The sequence below is a fragment of the Malurus melanocephalus genome, unplaced genomic scaffold, assembly GCF_030028575.1.
Source record: "Malurus melanocephalus ecotype Western Australia unplaced genomic scaffold, MMel_1.1 scaffold_72, whole genome shotgun sequence".
In the NCBI taxonomy this organism is placed as follows: domain Eukaryota; kingdom Metazoa; phylum Chordata; class Aves; order Passeriformes; family Maluridae; genus Malurus; species Malurus melanocephalus.
This window is the reverse complement of record NW_026623304.1, coordinates 1,605,998-1,624,150: the sequence shown is the minus strand read 5'-3', so window position 1 is coordinate 1,624,150 and position 18,153 is coordinate 1,605,998. Positions and strand designations below refer to the sequence as shown.

Genomic DNA, 18,153 nt, shown 5'->3' with positions numbered 1-18,153 from the left:
AGAATGAGCTGAGAGCAGGTGGTGGAGGAGRAAGGGGTTCACAATGTAACATACTTGTTAACACCTGTCACAGGGTTCCCCCTCCAGCAAGCGGAGAAGCCCTTTGCTGCAGCCAATTATCGAGGGCGAAACAGCTTCCTTCTTCAAGGAGATAAAGGTGAAGACCTCCAGCTGCTAACTAATTGCTGAGTTTGCATCAACTTTCCCCTTATACCAATGAAACAGAATGGTTGATTGATTGATTTTTTTTCATCAGTGTTGATTTTTTTGCAGTGTCCTCCTGAAAAATCAGTAGCTGCTTTAAGCCTCGCCAATTCTGATCAAATTCTTCCCTTGTTGTAGATAAGACTACAGTATTTCCCTGGCTTTGCATTCTTTCCTATCCTTCTCCTTTCCCCTCCATCTGCACATAATGTACTTTATTTTGCTTTAAAAACCAATGAAATCACAATTACCCTTGTACCTTGCTTTTTTTCTTGCTTTGCTCCTTTCTTTCAAAAGACACTAACTTGTTCTGCGGTAGTTTCTCTCACTCCCAAGCTCTGTGGCTTGCACTCAGCACTGTGGCAGGAATGAGCTCTCACAAAACTAACCCTCGCACATGGAGCCACCCGGGGCACTTACAGGATCCTTACCTGCTCCCWTCCACTTATTTTATCCAGGCTCTTTTTCACCACCTTGTGCAGGGTGATTTTAACTTTGGTGACATGAGGGTGGAAGTAAGAACAGCTTGGTTCTGCTGGTTGATGCTTGGTCAGATTTGGATGGCAGGATTGTTGTGTTTCTTCTTGTGCTGCTGTGGAGTGATAATTCCAGGTGGGGAAGATTGCTACGATGCAGGGCCTTCCCTGAGGAATAAAGTCCAACAATGGACTGGGACACCCAGTGTGGAGCTGGGCYCTGGCTTACTTTTAGTGCCCCTGCAATGTAGCAAGGGAGAAAAGTGCTTCAGCACATTTGGGTCATTTATCTGTTATCTAGCCAGAGCTTGGTGAAGTGTAAATACTGCAGACTTAGAGATCCAAGGTGATTTGAGTCCAGTAGATTGTATATTAATGGACTGTTGGAGGCACATATCATTAATACCAGATTGCAGACTGAAGATGTTAAGCTGCTGTTTGGAAGCTGGTTAATGATCACTGAGCTTCTTAGTATTTTCTAGATAACTGCTGGATCAAATCTGCGGTGCTGGTGTGGTGGGGAGTATTTTWGTTTGTTTCTGGTTTGTTTTTCTYCTATTAGTGTGTCCTCTGTTTTCCACCTCTGCTTGCACCCAGTGTGAGAACTTAGAGCTGTCAATTGTGGTGATCTCTAATGGCCACCACAGACCTGGTGCTGTGCCAGGGCCACACCAAACCAGCTCAGTGTGTCCTGCAGGGGTTTCTGGAGCAAGATGACAGCCTTAAGCCTGTTAACACTGATGTGCCTAKTAACACTTACATGGGGCTCTGTGAAGCTGCATCTGGCAGCTTGGTACTGAGCTACACTCAGAAGTAATGAGAGAAAATTCCCAAAAGGCCCAAAACTTGGCTCCTGCATAGGTCCGGCATGGGCAGGGAAATATTTGACCCCTGGCAGTGTCAGTATTTGGATGCTTCTGGGTGAGTGTTTCTTGAAGCATTTGGGAGAGTTGACTWAAAGCTTGAAAGGTGTTTTGAGGTGACCTTACCAAACATTTTGGTACAATATCTTGAATGTTGTGTTGAAAAATTCATTGGGATTTTTGCTKTGTGGTAGTGYTGATGATAAGATACTCTRGGGATTTTASATTTGTAACTCTGGAATGCCTGATRTTTGCCTAMCAATCMAAAAAAGTGCATGCTAAATGAATCTAGTTGATAAAGATCATTCTGGTTCAAAGTGTAAATGCTGCTGCAGGTTTAAAATTAGGTTCCTATGTGAGATTTTTTTAAAGGGAAGGCCTTAGAGGGCCTTTTCTGTTTGAGTTCTGGCTAAGAATCTTTTAAATTCACTCTTTTGTATTTAAGAGCAAAATGATTTATGAGTTCTTTAGACAGCCAGATGCAGTGTTTYGGCTCTGAGGTCTAAATGAAATTTCTACACTTTCTTTTCTTCCTGCGGGCTTCCCATGGCAGGAGCTGGCTCCTGAGCTCCTCGCTGGCTTGGGCATCCTGCAGCAAGGCAAGACAGGCTCACAGCCATCTGTGAGGAAAACACCTTGCATGTGTCCCCAGGAGCAGCTTGTCACACAGCTTGTGGGAATTGTCCCTTTGCTTTCTTTCCAGGAACTCTCCCAAAACAGGGCACGGGAGCTCCTCCTTTGTTGCCAGAGAGATTCCCCTAGAGCAAAGTGTGCTGTTTTTACTGCTTAGACCGGCATAGCAAATCCTCCTCCACGCCACAGCAGGATCTGTGTTCTCCTGCTGCTGCTACCCTTCCCAGTCTGGGCAGGATGGCACACTTGGGGACTGGGAAATGGCAGCAAAGGATGGTGTCCCCTCCCCAGTGCAGCCTGGAGTTGTTGGCAGGGTTTAGGAGCAGTGTGTGGTGTGGTTTGTGTCCTCTGTTTAAACTGTGCAGCTGATGTCTGGAGAAGCAGCTCCTGTCTCATCGTGTGTTAAAGATTGTTGCAACTTTCASAAGTTCCCTGCAGATTTTCCTAAGATGCATTCAAACTTCTCTATATCTTTTGTTATTACTGCTGCTGAAAAATTCTTCCCAGATAATGTTTTTTTCACCCTCCAGCCTCAGTCTTGGTTGTAATTCTCAGCCTGTGGCTTTGCAATGCATTATCMTGAACTAGAGCTTTAACTTTAAAARAAAACTCTGGGCARACCATSATTTRATTTTAATGTATGCATTCATAAATCATTGACTTTAATGGGACCAAGCCAGGTCCTGGTGTTACTTTCTCCCTGTCTGCTTGAAATATTGTGAGCAATCTCTTAAGAATAATTGAACTATTCAGAAGGAATTGCAACAAAAAAAGCCAAGAAAATGTCTTCTTTTAATCCCAGTGCTCCCTATATATTTTTGTCTTGAGGACTTCAGTTATATTAGCCCCCAAAAGCTTTTAAAGATATCCTTAATCTTTGGTTTAGATCTTTGCTGTCTAGAGTTACATGGCTGTAAAATAAATTTACACGCACATACATTTGTACATACATACATACATATTTTAAAGATTTAATCTCCATGCTRGCATTTGCCACTTTCTCTAAGTAGCCTCATTCCTTATATTAAGTTTGAAAAACTGCCTTCTAGAAATGTCTCTGTACATAAGAGACTGGGCCTTGTTCCCTGATAATTAAAATTATTTCTGGACAGTGTCACAGAACAAGCCCTACTTTTGAGAACGCGGTGAATTGGGAATACCAAGTGCAGTAGGGACTTCCAAATCTCATGCCTATAAATTTGTTAAAGAAAATCGGAACACGACCAGTTCATCAGTGTGCCTTTGGGAAATRGGAAATTGCACTGTGCAGAGTTTCCACTCCAATTTTTAGTGTATTGCAGCTAAATGGGCAGAGCTGATGTCGAGAACATGTTAGAAACACCAGTCCTTTTACAATCAATTATATCCCACATTTGGGTCATTTTAAGGATGATCTGAGCTCAGTGGTATCAATGTACGAGCATTTGAGGTCTTGAATTCAGCCATTAGAGAGAGCTGTTGAGCTGCATCTATTGAGAGAATATTCCACATTTTAGCCTGGCAGTCTCTGTGCTGGCAGCTGTGTTTGCAGGGAGACAGAGGGTGGCTGGGGTGCTTTGGACAGTATAACGACTGTAAGTGGATTTATTTACATCAGAGAATATAAACTAAACAAAGCAACAGGTTGCTCTGAACCCCAGGTATTTTTTTCACTCAGTGTCACCCTGGGTCTCCTTAACCAATCTGAAGTGGTGGTGGCAATTTCTCTGTCATGCTTTGGTTCTAGGGTGTCTTACTGATGGTCTTCTGGTGTCCTGTGTATTGCTTGGCGATTAAAGTGTTTGCTCTGCCTTTCCAGTTCTTTTCATACTTGTTCCCCAGTGCATGTGGTGAAAGGAAGGAGGAGCCCGTTTCTGAGAAGGGAAGCAATAACCTGTCTTGTTGTGGGGGTGCTCTGTCCCTGTGTGTAGGAGGAAGAGGAGGGGTCTGAGGAGGACAGCAATGTGAAGCCAGATTTCACAATTACCATGAAAACAGATTTCAGCGTGCGCAGCTTCTTGGATCAACTGGAAGATGATGCTGATGGCTTTGTTTCCCCGGTGGATGACAAGATGCCATCTAGGAGCAGTCAGGATATGGGGCTTTCAAATCTCCACGAAGCATCCATGTATGTTGGATTCACAGGCAACTTCAAAATGTTATTTCTTGCTCAGATAGCATTTTATTTTTCAGAAAAGTGTCTAGTTTTTTGGTTTGGTTTTTTTTTTTGCTGTTTATGATTGGAGCCAAAAGTTTTCATGTTTTATTTTTAAATGCAATAGACCTTAATAGGAAAGCGCTTGGCAAGAAACTGCCTTGTTCTGATACTGATACTTAGCTTCTGCATCTTTGGATTCTACCACTAAATAGTAATTCCACCAATGGCAAGCCTTTATCATGAAAATCCTGCACTCTGGAAGGTTTTTCAGGTTTTGGAGAGGTCAAGTGGAACTGGCTTTGCTCATTTCAAGTCTGATGCAAACACATGTAGGTGGTAGCCCTAAGTTGTGACCAWTGAATTTGATCCTATAAAAGTCACCAAACCCAAACCCATGTGCAGCAAGGAAGTTTTTAGAAGTTAGTGGTGAATTGTAAAATGCAGACTTGACCTCCTTTAGGTGCTGCAGCTTAAGGCTATGGTAATTTTGCTGAGCTAAATTCAGAGAGCTTTTTGTTTCAAKTAAAACAAGGCTGCCAAAGCTGCATGCAGGAGCAACTCCATTGTTTGGCATATGTACAACTAAACATCTGTATCTTTATTGTATGTTTCCTGTTATAATTGTGTTCATATGGATAATCTCATTTATCTTTCAACTCAACAGCCCTGAACTGTTAGAGCAGCTCCAAGAAGTCAGGGAAGAGAAAAAGCGAATCAGAAAAAAATTGAGAGACTTTGAAGATAACTTTTTCCGACAAAATGGAAGGTAACAATTTCTCAGCTGCCTCTCTGTTTCTCAGCTACTTTTAACCTGTTTTGGATCTACAGAGATCTCCAAATATGCAAAGTTAACCGGAATGCACTATTACATATTTTTTTCTTCACAATCATTGTTATTGCTTTACCCACATTCAGAATGGTGGAAGAGTTATTTAGTGATAAAATAATTAGGTTTTTTTCCTAGTGATACATGTTTAGTTTTCTATTTCTAATTTCCTATTGCTTGCCTGTGAGGTACTCAGACACTAGTTTTACCAAGTATTTCTGCTTTAGTGTAACTAGTTTTATTGTTTCAAGAAAATGTCCCTCATTAACCAGCTGATAGAATATTTCCATATATTTATTATCTTAAATTATTTTGTCTGTTTCTTGCCATCAGCCACCATCCTTAGGGGTTTTGTAAAATCACTGAAAACTTGAAGCTTTAGTGTAARCTAAGAGCAATTTGATCAACTAACCATCCTTCTTTTCACAAGTGTGCTATTTGTTTATGTGCTGTGGTGCCAGGCCAGAGGAGACTGTATTTGGTTTTGCCAGGCTCACAGGCAGACATTCAGATGTCTCCTGAAGTGTTTTTAAGCTGTTTCACAGAGCTGGCAATTTCAGAGAAACGGGGCCTGTTTCAAGTAGGATTTTGCATTTGGAACCTTGGGATTGTGCTCAGCTCAGCACACAAGCATCCCACACTTTGCTGGAGACTTTTGCAGTTTTTTTGTCTATTTTTTGGTTTTTTTCCTCTCAAAGGATAAATGTTTTGGTCTTGCTCCTTGATGAGGAGTGGAGGAGAGGAGCTGCTTTGTAGGTCTTGTTAGGGGACAGAGGGAGGCTGCTGAAGGAGGCTTCCTGTTACAGAAATCTTCATGGATGGTCTGCTTTCTCTCCCACTAGGAATGTGCAGAAAGAAGACCGCACTCCCATGGCTGAAGAATACAATGAATACAAGCAGATTAAGGCCAAGCTGAGGCTGCTGGAAGTCCTGATCAGTAAGAGAGATATTAGCTCCAAGATCATGTAAAGGAGGAGATTGTTTTTGCCAATAAACAAAGAGGAGAGAGCACCAAATGGACAAATGCATGAAGTGGATGCAGCGGGGGCCTGACTRGGGAGAGCTGAGGAGCTCCCTGGGAACTGAAGGGTCATTCCCAGAGGTGGGAGAGGGAGGAAAGGTGGATTTCTGTCACTCTCTACATTTGCTGTTGCCCACTCTTTCTCCAGGCCTGATGYCCAAAATGGAGTTTGCCAGTGTAGGAGACACGACACTGCGCTCAGTGACTGCACTGAAGGGATCCTTCTGTATTGATTTGCTTACAGATCATGTAATACTCAGAATATCAAAGCCAGCCATGCTATCCTTTTTTTTTTTTATCCCAGGATATTATAGCAAGAGGCCAACTAGGATTAATAGYAATGAAATCATCCAATAGCTTCTACTTTAGTTTATCAGACAGGTGCCCTGACTGATCTTATATGAAGGCACAGGTCAGGCAGCACCGAGACTGTTCTCTCATAGCTACAGTAAAGATTTGCTCCGACTTTTGACCTGACTGTTTGGAGTCCAGCATCTTCTGTTGCTCTAGAGAAATGCTGTAAGAATCTGCTGGTCATCAGCCAGAGCTGATGTGAGTTRCAGTTTTGCCAAGGCTTGAGTTGGATTTTCTTCCCACTGTTTTGATGGCCATTTCAACTGAAGTAAAAGGAAGTACCTGCATCTGTTTGGGGTAGTAATATGAGCCATGCAGTGAGGTTCTTAGCAGCTTGTTCTGCTTGGAGGGTGATACTCAGACATTCTGACCATGTTTGGGCAACAGGGAAGAGGTTTGAGAAGCTTTAAGTCAGAATCCCTTGGGATTTTGTTGGTTGGTTACACAGCTGGTGTCAAATATCTGGTGAATATCCCTTTAGTCAGTGTGCTTCATGGTGATAGAAATGCCTGAGTCCAAGCTGAACAGTCCATACAGGTGTCCCACAAACTCACCTGAATTTCCTTCTTTCATGCACATCACCCCTGTGTGGGCTGCAGCAGCAGAGGATGGATGGGCTTTTCTTCCCAGTGTAGGAGGTACAGCAGCCCAGAGGATGCTGCAGGGAACTGAAAGTACGGAGCCATGCTCTGCCTGTGGAAAGAGCCCCTGTCTTGGGTATCAGTTTTGACAATTGAGTGTTTTCAAATTCACTGGTGACTTTCAGAAGAGAARGTCCTGAGGTACCTGATTCAGGTGCTCATGGCAAACAGGTGCTGCCTGAAGGAAAGGTGCTGAGTTCAGGGACACCAGGTCACTGAGGGCTCACAGTTCTGCTGTCCCAGGACACCTGGGCTCACTCTCCCACTCCAGAGGCTTGTTTGTGTGCCCCCCTCGATCTGCCCCGGGCCAGGCTCGACCCTGATACCCAARGGAGGGCATTTTGTAATGTTTTCTTCAGCTCCCCAGGGGATCACYGCTAATGTGCAGAAGCCAAATAGCCGAGATGAAATCCAGTGTTGGTTTTAGCCAGGCCTCACCTGTGCATGTCACATCAAAGGAGCCAAGAGGACTCCCTGAACAACTTCTCCCCCTTTCTTCTTTATCAAGGGCAAGTGGGCTCACAAATAGTTGTATTTGGGTTGTGGTATTTAGAATTATCCCCTTTCACTTGCCATGTGTGCTGTGTGTGTTCTTGCAAAAACTGCTGCTGTTTTGGTTTCTTCAGGATCCCTGGAACTCTTCCAAAGGTGACCACGGGCTGCATGTGCCCATGGCTGGTCAGGGTGGGTAAGGCAGAGATGTGTGTTATGAAAGCACTTGGGACAGGGACTCATGGCTTGGTTTGGTTTTTTTATTGATTGCAGAATTGCCTCTTCCAGGTAAATCCAGTGAAGCCTGAATTTTGTATTTCCAAACAGTTCAGAGGACTTGTGTGCTGACCTGGGGCTTGGCTCTTCAGAGATGCTGAGTTCCCATCTCCTGAGATGGGATCTCTTCTGATCCTTGTGGGGTGTTAATTGGGCTGACAGATTGGCTCAAAAAGTGCTTTGAAGGTGTTTGGGCAGGGAAGCCTGACCAGGGTAAAGCCCTGCCCCAGCACAGGGCAGCCCAGGCAGCCAGAGCTGTGCCTTTGCCTGCCCCTGCAGGCTCTTCCTCTCCTTGTCAGCTCTCCCTCGTTGTTTAGGGAAAGCAGTCACTGTTAGTGCAGGTGTGGGTGAGAAAGAATGCTGGGTTACCAAAAGCTCCTTAGCACTGGCTCATTTTTACATTGTTCAGGCTCAGTTCAGCAAAGCAAAAACCTGGTTGGTGAGCACGTGCTTCAAGCTGCTCTGCCTTTGGGGTGTTGCTGAATTGCAGAGCACTAAAGCCTGTGTGCTTGGCTGAGTCTGGGCCTGGACAGCTCTCAATGGATGAGAAAAGCAATTTCTGCCATTTTTCATAATCACGCATTTTTACAGTGGGCCAAGGCTTCCCAGGAGTATGTTTTCTCTGCTTATTTTAAAAGCCTGTTTGCACTGTGTACTGATAAATTATCTGTTTTGCTGGGTTTTTCCCCTGACAAATCTTGATAAATGATRTGTAGGGAACAGTCCATTTTATTTYTAAACTGATGAGATTGTAGCATTTTCTGATGCTTAGTTACTGCTGTTTACATGGTATATTGCTAGAATTTCAGATAGTTTCTATGAAATGTAAGTACAGTTATGCACTTTAGAGAGTTTATATTTTTGAACTTTGAAAACTAAAAGTAATAGAACCTATTAATGGAGGTTGTACATTAAAAGGAAAAAAAAAGACACACACCTAGCCATCTCTCTTTTTCTACTGTTCAAGTCCTTCCTCATGGCAAAAAGAAAGCAAAACTTCAGCTGCCTCGTTGTGAAAGGAACTGCTAGAAAAGATTATCAGAGAGAARTGAATTTTACAATGCCAGTCCTGGAAAGACGTGTACAAATGCTGAACTTTGTCCTGGGTTTGCAGATGCTGTGACTCCCCTCTCCCAGACATGTGCAGGAGGAGGACTCCTGAGCACTAAAATGTCTTTGTATCTCCCACAAATGATTTGACTTCTCCCTGACCACAAATAGACAGAAATTATGTTTGTCCCACCACAGGAAGTCAATCCAAGCAACCACTGTGTGTTTTGTTTGATGATTTGTCTGTGCCAACATCAATGACTGTTGACTGGAGAACATTCAATACAAGACTGTGCTTTTTAAAAGGTGTGAAGTACTGTACAAAATTGTACTTTATGTGATATAAATAAGCTGTTTAGTGTAAGACAACCTCTTTCCCTGTCACTAGAACAAGCTGTCTTCTGTAGGATGGCAGTAGGGTCTGTTGGGCTTCCCATCAATAGGGGCTGTCTCGGACACGTGTCTGTGTTACCACATTGTGGTATAAAAAAAATCATTAAAATGTAAACGTTAGCCATGAATGGGTTGTGCACAAAATAAGATTGCAGGAATGAAAGAYAGAGGGAAAACTTGTCATTCTTGCAAGTTGCATTTGGTTTTATTCTGTTTACTCCTGAGTAAACAGGTGAATAATGGATATTTCTGTTAAAGGTGGTGAAATTAAAGCATTTTCCTTTAATCATTCTGCTGATACATCGGTTGTTTTTCCTGGTGAGTGCAAGTTTTAGAGGGTAAGTGCTGCCAGCCATCCTCCAGCCTGAGGAGCCCTTTGCAGCTGTTTCCAAGTCCTTTGCTGCTGCCGAGGTGAGAGCTGGGTAACCAGACCAAAATAGTTATGGGTTGAGGGGGAAAAAAAAATGTTTGCAATGAGTCCAGTAGCTGGGAAGTTTAAAGTCACATTCAGGTGGTGTGGAACTAAGTGGGGCAGAGTGGGCCTGGTGTGGCATAATTAATTGTGCTAATGGTCTGAGCCTGCAGCATTGACATCCTCGAGGGCAAGCACAGCTGCACAGTGACAGCAAGGCAGGCTGGTGGCTGCGCAGGATTTCCTGGGCTCCTGTTTCTCCCTTGGCCCACCATGGCATGTGGTRTTGGAGACTGTGCTTGGGATGCAGGGATTGGCTCTAAATCCAAACTGAACAGCCCTCCACACCCCCACTGCATGTCTGTGCCCCACATTGAGAAGATCCATGGGGAAAGCTCTTGCCCTTGGAGACTGGGGTGGACTGACATCTCCAGCTCGTGGAGGGAGCAGTCAAGTCTCACCAACCTGCATGCTCAGTCACAGCATGGAGTGTGGACCTTGTAGGATCAGCAAGTGTGTGACCTTTCTGCTTCCCCCTGGACACCTGCATGCAGGGAGCTGTCTCCTAGAATAATGGATATGTATATACATCAAACAATACACTGTTTTGCAAATGACTTGGTGTATAGCAAATATTTGGGTTGGCTGCGTGCAGAAGCCAATACCAGGGTGGGTGTGGGTGCCTGACTGAAAAAAAATTGTTAATAATCACTTTTCTTCAGMTTTCATTTGCTGTACAAAAGCAATGTGGGAATGCTGTCATGCAGCCAGTGCATTCCACACCTCAGTGACTCTGGGCTCGGGTCTCYGTTTACATGGTTTATGTAAGCAACTTCAAACTGAATCTATAGTGTCCTTTTTAACATAAATGGATTGAAAAGCATTATGTGTACACTTTGTATTTTGTATAAAACAAGAAAATACAACTATTTTGACTGCAGGTGTTTGGTGACAGCTTCTGTTGTGTGTGGGATACTGCCAAAGGTGACTCAGCTCAATGAAGGGGCTCATCAAGTCCTCAACAGCCCTGGCCCCTCCTGCTTCCTCCTCAGCTGAGCAGGGGTGACACCTGCTGCTGGAAAAAAAGATGTGTGTGATGTATAAATACAAATGTACACACATTCTGCATTTATGTATTCTGTAAGACAAAACCACTTTTTAATTACTTACCTCTGTAGTGTAATAGATGTTATCTATGTTAATGCAACACTATATACAAAATCTAGTCATTATATACAACAGTATCTAGACCTTCCACAGTAACACAATCACACAGTAATGTGCACACATTATATTCTGTTTAAGAGGGTGTGTGCATATTCCTGTGTGTACATATGATCCATCCACCTACACATGAATATGTGCACTGTATGTTCTAACCACACATGCATTTATACTTACCTCAGAGGGAAGGAAGTATTCTACATGTTCTTAATTCAACTTTCTGATAGAATTTTTTTTTTGTGGCTGGCAGCTAAGCCACTGAATTAATTATATTTCATGCATTTAATGGTGTCTCACATTGCTGAAGGGCCAGGACAGCACAAGGCCACAGCACTGCTGGCTGAGCCCTCCCACACTGGGCCCCTGTGGGGTTGGAGGGGCTGGGGTTCCCTGAGCCACAGCCACCCCCCTGCACACAGGAAGAGGCCTCTGTGCCCTTCACTGCCATGAGGAAAAGCACTGCTGCTCTGTGAGAGGGAGGAAAGGAGAGATGGAGGGAATGACTCAGGTCTGGTCTCCAGTCCAAGCTCTTCCATGGGGGACCTGCCTGACTTTGGGATGGGATAGGAGAGAGGCAGTCCTGGTTCCTGGAGCAGGCTTTACTTACCCCCACAAGAAGGCAGCCACTCCATCAGAATTAAACATCAAATTTATTGCATAATACTGTACTATGTACACAGACATCGAAAATAAACATTTGATATAACTGTATATTTGTCTTCAATGCTGCATTAGAAAGAGGCTGGGGGCTCTCCATGTAGTCCACAGCTTGTCTTTAAAAAAAAAAACAAACAAACCCAGAAGCCTAAAACCTTTTTGTTATGAGGTGCAAAGTTCAATACTGTAAATTGAACATGGTGCATAAATACTATATCTTAATAACAAGTCAATGTCAAAACCACCCTAGGCTTAAAATGAGATTTACATCAAGACCTGAAAAATGGCAGGGGAGAAAGGAGAAAAATCATTCAAACGTCACTTAATGGGGCAGTGAGACTGAAGAAAAGACGACAGAAGTTCTCCAATCATACAGGATCKATTTAGGTAGTAATTTTTCTACATTTTCAGTCTAATTCATACAGATTGTCCTTCAGGTCCCCTGGCTGCACAGCTGCCAAGTGAGAGAGCTGTTCTCAAAAAGCAAAGTAACCCTAAGTGCAAAGATCAAAGCAATCTCCAAGCAGAGGGCTATCCCTGAAATGGGGATCTCCTTTCCTTGACCTGATGGGACTGGAGAGACTGTAACACCTCCCCCACTCACACACCCCAGCACACGCACAGCCACACACACCACTCCTCTGCACAGGAGGCTGCAGGAGAAGCAGCCACCTCACCTCGTATTGGAATAACAGAGCTTTGTTTTGGCTCTTGGGATGGAAAAACAGGGCTGCCCACCCATCCACAGTGCAGATTTGCCAGGACAGAAACACAGCATGAGGGAGGCATTTTGAGAAACCTGCTGTTACAAGTAGGGTTTGTCCTTCCACAGGCCTAACACAAACCTCACTCCAGAGGACTCTGAGGCTGCTTTAGGAACACACTGCTTGAAAACAAAATTCAAGACAAGTGAAAAAAACAAGCCATCCTCTGTACACCATTGTATTTGCCGTGAGACATCSTGGTGCAAAAAGACAACATCACTACTGCACCGCTCTGGGATCACAAATGGCATCCCAGCCCAGCACCATCCACCAAGGACCAAAGGSCAGAGGAGATATTTCCATTCAAAGCAAGCAAGAACCAGCTTGCATTTAAAAAAGGAGGGGGAAAAGGGCAGGGGAAATCACAGCTTTTCAAAGAGGAGATTGCTATTTCATCCTCAGTTTCCACCATACTTTAACGCAAGGGACATCAGAATATTTTAACTGGATTAAAAGGAGAGGTAAGAGTGTGTGTGTATGGGGGCAATAAAAGCAAACTACAAGGAATCTCCAGGAGGGCAGTGATGTCCAGTTGGAGGGGAAACAACAGAAATGCCCACTGAACTGGTTTTGTTCAGCAGATGAGAAAATTCAAAGCAAGAGCCTCTCCCTGCTGAAGCCCCACAAAATGCTGGCAGCATCAGGCTGAGGCTGCATCATCTCTATTATTATTATTATTATTATTCATATACCCCACCCCCCCCCANAAAAAAAAAAAAATCAGCTCTATTCCCTTACAAAAATAAAGCCAAAGCCCGTGGTTCTGTTGCTCAGCACCCAAGAGTCTGTGCCTGGGCTGKGGGGTCAGGCCAAGCTGAAGCCCTCGTAGTGGTCGATGGCCTGCACGAGGCGGGCGCTGAGGATCTCCTTGCTGCTGTACTTGGGCAGGTCCAGCAGGTTGTAGCAGGTGTGTGCCACGGGCAGGTACTGCTCCCCGCTGGGCGTGGACTGGATGATGATGCGCAGGCTGGACATGCCGTAGATGGGGATGCGGTCGCTGCCCGTCAGGAACACTGCCGGGGACACAGGGAAGGGAATGTGGGGTGAGGGAGGGCAGTGACCTCCCCCCAGGGCTGCACCCACGGGCAAATTTCAGCCCCACCCGCCTGAACTCGGTGCAGGCTCCCAGGAGAGCTGCAGGACAGCACAGCCAGTGCTGGGTACTAACACTGGCCTTTATCTTTCCAGCACTCACTTAATCAGTGACTGAGATTGAAGGGACCCTGTGAGGTCCCGGGGCCACCTACAGCCAGCTGCCCAGGACAGCAGGAAAAAAAACCATCACAGAGGGCATCCCCAGATCTGACCATCAGATATCTCCACTCACACTGGATCACCCAACTCAATGCAATGAAGCCCTGCAGCCACTCCCACCCGAGTTTTCAATACTGAACCACTGCAAGGTACTTACAGAGRAATTTCTTCTTTTTTTCCAAGGGAAATGCATGGAAGGTCTCCCAGAACATTCTCACAGTCGGGTGTGTGGCAGTGTAGTCTCCCTTATAGACAGCACTCTGTTAAAAACCAAAACACCACATTTTCATGGCTCTAGAAAGCAAAGCCAGAGCAGAACCCAGACCTGATCTCTTCTGGTATCTGACATCAGATCAATGCCTGACAGCTTTGAAGGTCACAAATTCTGCACTGGGAGTAACTTGCTAGTCTATGGATTTGGAGAGGATACAGCCCTTCCTGGGTGTCCAGACTCCCCTTTGAACCCTTGGCTGTGTACTTTCTGCCCTTAGGCAATGGACTAAAATTTTACTATAGGTGAAGACACTTTGTCTCCTCCCTTCTGCCTTAGACTTCATCCCTAAAAAAAGCAGATGGAAGTTCCTATCCCCATCCTTCCTCATCTTCAACTTCCTCAGTGAGCCTCATCTGTAGCAGGACAGCACAATGAGAAACTTTTCATGTGAGTGACAGYAAGGTGTACAAAWRRSWWTWAAAAAAARARAAWATAYMTSTSWSWYWWMMYMYRTSYYSWSACASASMMMWRYSCMYMTCWYRYWMMWSYACAAMMCYSKSRCWYKTGWSMMAAAAAAAAMCCCAGAAAACAACAAGAGGGAAGCTTTACCTCCTCCAGTTCCTCCCAGTTGTAGTTRCTGTTTCCAACTATCATGGCCCTGAGCTCTGTGGGCTGGAAGAGTTCCAGGACCTTCCCACCACACACTTTCAGGAAGCCAGTGGAAAAGGCCGTGTACCACTCTTGGATGGAGAAGTTGAAGATGTAATTTACGTAGGCTTCAACAAATTCTTCCCTAATGCATTGAGAGAAAGCAGGCAAAGGAAAGCACTTTTAATCACATGCCTAAGCAGCAGCACTGCCAAGTTCTCCTGTTTCTGCCTGTGTTTTGCAAACACAAGTCTCCAGCAACCCCCTGCCCTCCTCCCCCTGAGAAACTGCAACGTGGACAAAGTGTTCAGCCCCAAGTCMCACCGTGTGTCTGCTCATTCCCTGCCAGGGGTGGCACGGGAGGTCCTGCAGCTTCTCTACCATCAGCTGAGGAGGTTACAACTGAAAAATATCTTGGTGCAGCAGTTCTCACCACACACACCGAAAAAGCAGCGAGGAAAGGTGAGAAAGCAAAAAGGAAGTAAGAAAGCAGGCTAACAGAAGTGAAAACTTGGACTAAGACATCAGACACGACAGGGGAGTTAATTTCCAGCGCATTTGTTTTATTGTCATTTTCCCCACGGTCACCTGAGCATTAGGGAAACACAAGCTGATTAAGCACTTAACTGTTGCTTAATTCCTGTCCGGCTGTTACGGTCACGAACCCTGCACCAAGAGCGTTTTGTGAACCCCAGAGGAGAAAGGGAAAATGCAGCAGGCATTTCCTACTCYGCATTTTTCACTTCCAGCAATGCTGTGCATTCCCCAGCTCCCAGTGAACTTTCCTCACGTGGGAAGGGCAGCGCCCACAGACACGTACACAGCAARCCACTCAGGCTGTAGGGCAGCAAATTGGGCCCTGGCCTCCAAATGCAGAGGTGCAGGAAGTCATTAAGCACTGTAAGGTAAATTGACAGYCATGTCTAGACTTGGATTTAGAGGTTAGCTTGAGTTCAGAACTCCAGTCAGGATGAAGCAATTGAATTTTGGAATGTTAAGCCGGTGGAACTACACGTTAGCCTTTCTCCTTAAGGATTTTATTCCCTTGTTTCCTCTCCTGACTTAATAAACAGTTTCAGTAGTTAACCCTGGTGCTCTTCCCAAATATTTTCAGCTACAATTTTTTTTTCTGTGTACTGTATGGCATACAGTAAAAAAATTTCTTTTCTTTTGAATGTACATGCCCAACCTACAAATTGAAAGGGCTCTGTCATTGGCATTTCCATCTTTCCTTCACTGTTGCAGGGGTAGATCAAACACTCCTTTATTCTACCTGAAGTCCATGTTYTCTCCCTGCTCCATCGCCATGTGGGTTTTGCATGGAGGCAGCTCTTTAGCTGTGTAATTGCACCTTTTTGGACAGTAGTAAAGTAGGTAAGAAGTAACACAGACAAAGCTTTTGCTATAGCAATGGCTTTGGACACATTCAAAACCCTTTTAAATAATCAGATTAATAAGAAATTACTTCATCTCCAACCTTGCCAGCAAGGTCTTCAGCAATCCTAGTACAAGTCCCTAACCATGCTGCTGAGCAGTCACTGGATCACAATGTTTTGCCAGCAAAGAAAGAATGTGAACGCTGCTTCAAGTAATAAAGGCATTTGTAGAAATCCAATTACAAGATTATGGGAAGAAAATAGTTCAGCAGCTGGACAAAAAAAAAGAAGGGGGGGAAATGGTAGCTGTGCTAGTAATAACTCTGGGGTGTTCAGTCACACGGAAAGGGATCCAAGTACAGCAGGTCCTTCTGGCTGTGATCAGGGAGGGGGATCAGTCTGTGCTCCAAGAAAGTGTTCCCGCCTCCAGAATTAGGAGTATAAACACGTCTGCCACGCTCAGTTTTGTTGGTCATGTACAGTTCCTCTCTGAGCCATCAGGGGCATTAACCTGAGCCAAAATCATGCTCCAGTCTCTACTTAAAATGAGAAAACTGCCAAGGGTCCATACAAAAGCCTTTTATAGGGAAGGTGTCACTCCAAGTGTGCAGTACATTTTCCAAACTTGGGTGGAAAGATGATGAAAACTTGATTTTTGTTCAAGTGCCAGTAGTGCCCAGTAACTTTTGAACAACTGATCTTAGAATCTGCTCACAGTGACTGCTAAATCCCCTTSAGCCAGGGTTTCTGTGGCACCTGACTATCCCAGGTGTGCCCCCCACTTGCCTGTTGTCCTTCTGCACCAGGATTTTATCKCCATCTTCAATCAGGTTCTTCTGCTCTGTCACGCCATAGCTTTCCCTGCAGATCTGTGCAAAACCAGGAAATTAATTCTACCAGTATTTTCCAGAGCATATGCCTAAAAGGATGACACAGCCCTCTTTCACAGCTGGTGACTGGCATGTAAAGGATGGGCCAGAGAAAACAGCATGTGCAGAAACTTCTGTTCTCTGCTCCAAGTACCCTGTGTGCTTCACACTCTCCACCACCTACATTTGCTGTAGGACTGCTATTAACTTTGCATGTGAACATAGAAAGGAAAAAAAATAGGTAAATTTTCTGGGGAATAAAAACCAAAGAGATTGGTAACTAAAAACCTTAGTTTTTAACTAAGCCCACAAGCTTTGGCAATAAAAAGGACTCCCTTTTGAAACAGAAACACAGTAGGTTAATTCATCCACTCTCATTGGAAGAAAACRTGACACAGATATCTTCCTGCTTTTGCTGGCCTAGCAGGGCACCAGTACAAACCTATACTCTGTACACTAACTGTGTACAGAGTTACACAGAAAAAAATGCAAAAGGGTCAACTTTGCAAGTTGCCCTTTTGTGTGAAGAAGAATTTGGAGAAAATCCTCAGGTGTTACTTTAAAGGTATCCTTTTTTTTCACACAGCCTGCATTGTCATCACTATGTCTTCATCACCTCCTCCCAAATTACAGCTCTGTCCTGCAGGAGACACAGTCAGATGCAGGTCTGACTCACTCCAGAGACAMGTTTGATCTGAGAGAGTTTATGTGCTCTCATTCACAAAACAAGGGAATGAGCACCACTCTCCTTGCTCAGCAAGGTTCTYCACAGTGTGGAGCAGTTTTATGGTGCCTTGTTTTMTCCCCAGGGCAGGCCMTGGAGGGAAAGTCAAAAAATCATCYAGCTCAAGATGAAYCCATCACTAACAACCTGTTRGAGCACCAGGTCTTCAAAGCCAAGATGTAGAARCRTGGAAGCCCTTACTYTGCCAGAGTCAGAGAAAAACTGCTGGAGAAAATGYCATTTCTCTTTGTGAGGTTCTGAATGTTTGCACATGTTGAGGGCTGTACCTGATATTACAGCGTACATCAAGATCAAACTTAATTTCAGGGGATCTCCATAGTGTAACAGAAACTATTGATYTAGGTCACTAGATCACTAGGCATAAAAACAAAATTTCTTTACTGCTGTAGCAGCCCAGAAAAGCTACTACCTCAGCATGTCTTCGAGCAACAGCCTCCAGCATTTTGTTTCTGACAAAATCTGACCAAGTGCACTCCCTACAAAATTTGAAGCTGGAAAGAATTTATGCTAGGACAGCAAAGGAAATTCTAAATCGTGTTAGCATTTCAAGAATTGGCCTGGTGATGTTAAAACCTCRCTCCCATTTCCAAGGAGGCCTTAGGAATCTACTTCTCCCTATGTAGC

General features: G+C 44.4%; 2 protein-coding genes across 5 annotated transcripts in view; one reads left to right on the top strand and one right to left on the bottom strand.

Annotated features, from left to right (window-relative positions):
- FAM13A (family with sequence similarity 13 member A) overlaps positions 1–10,718 on the top strand; it is a 121,878-nt gene extending 111,160 nt beyond the window's left edge. The window contains exons 20-23 of the mRNA XM_057366845.1: positions 74–157; positions 4,087–4,283; positions 4,978–5,079; positions 5,982–10,718. Coding sequence (XP_057222828.1) covers positions 74–157; positions 4,087–4,283; positions 4,978–5,079; positions 5,982–6,108 — 510 coding nt within the window. The 3' untranslated portion in view covers positions 6,109–10,718. The remainder of the gene's footprint in view (positions 1–73; positions 158–4,086; positions 4,284–4,977; positions 5,080–5,981) is intronic.
- An 867-nt stretch (positions 10,719–11,585) lies between these two features.
- The window catches only part of HERC3 (HECT and RLD domain containing E3 ubiquitin protein ligase 3), a 44,190-nt gene continuing 37,622 nt past the window's right edge, over positions 11,586–18,153 (bottom strand). For 3 of the 4 annotated variants that reach the window (XM_057366834.1, XM_057366836.1, XM_057366835.1), the window contains exons 22-25: positions 16,702–16,784; positions 14,501–14,684; positions 13,835–13,937; positions 11,586–13,436 (exon numbers count right to left, since the gene is read on the bottom strand). In XM_057366834.1, coding sequence (XP_057222817.1) covers positions 13,228–13,436; positions 13,835–13,937; positions 14,501–14,684; positions 16,702–16,784 — 579 coding nt within the window. In that variant the 3' untranslated portion in view covers positions 11,586–13,227. The remainder of the gene's footprint in view (positions 13,437–13,834; positions 13,938–14,500; positions 14,685–16,701; positions 16,785–18,153) is intronic. The other variant, XM_057366833.1, reaches the window with a different exon arrangement.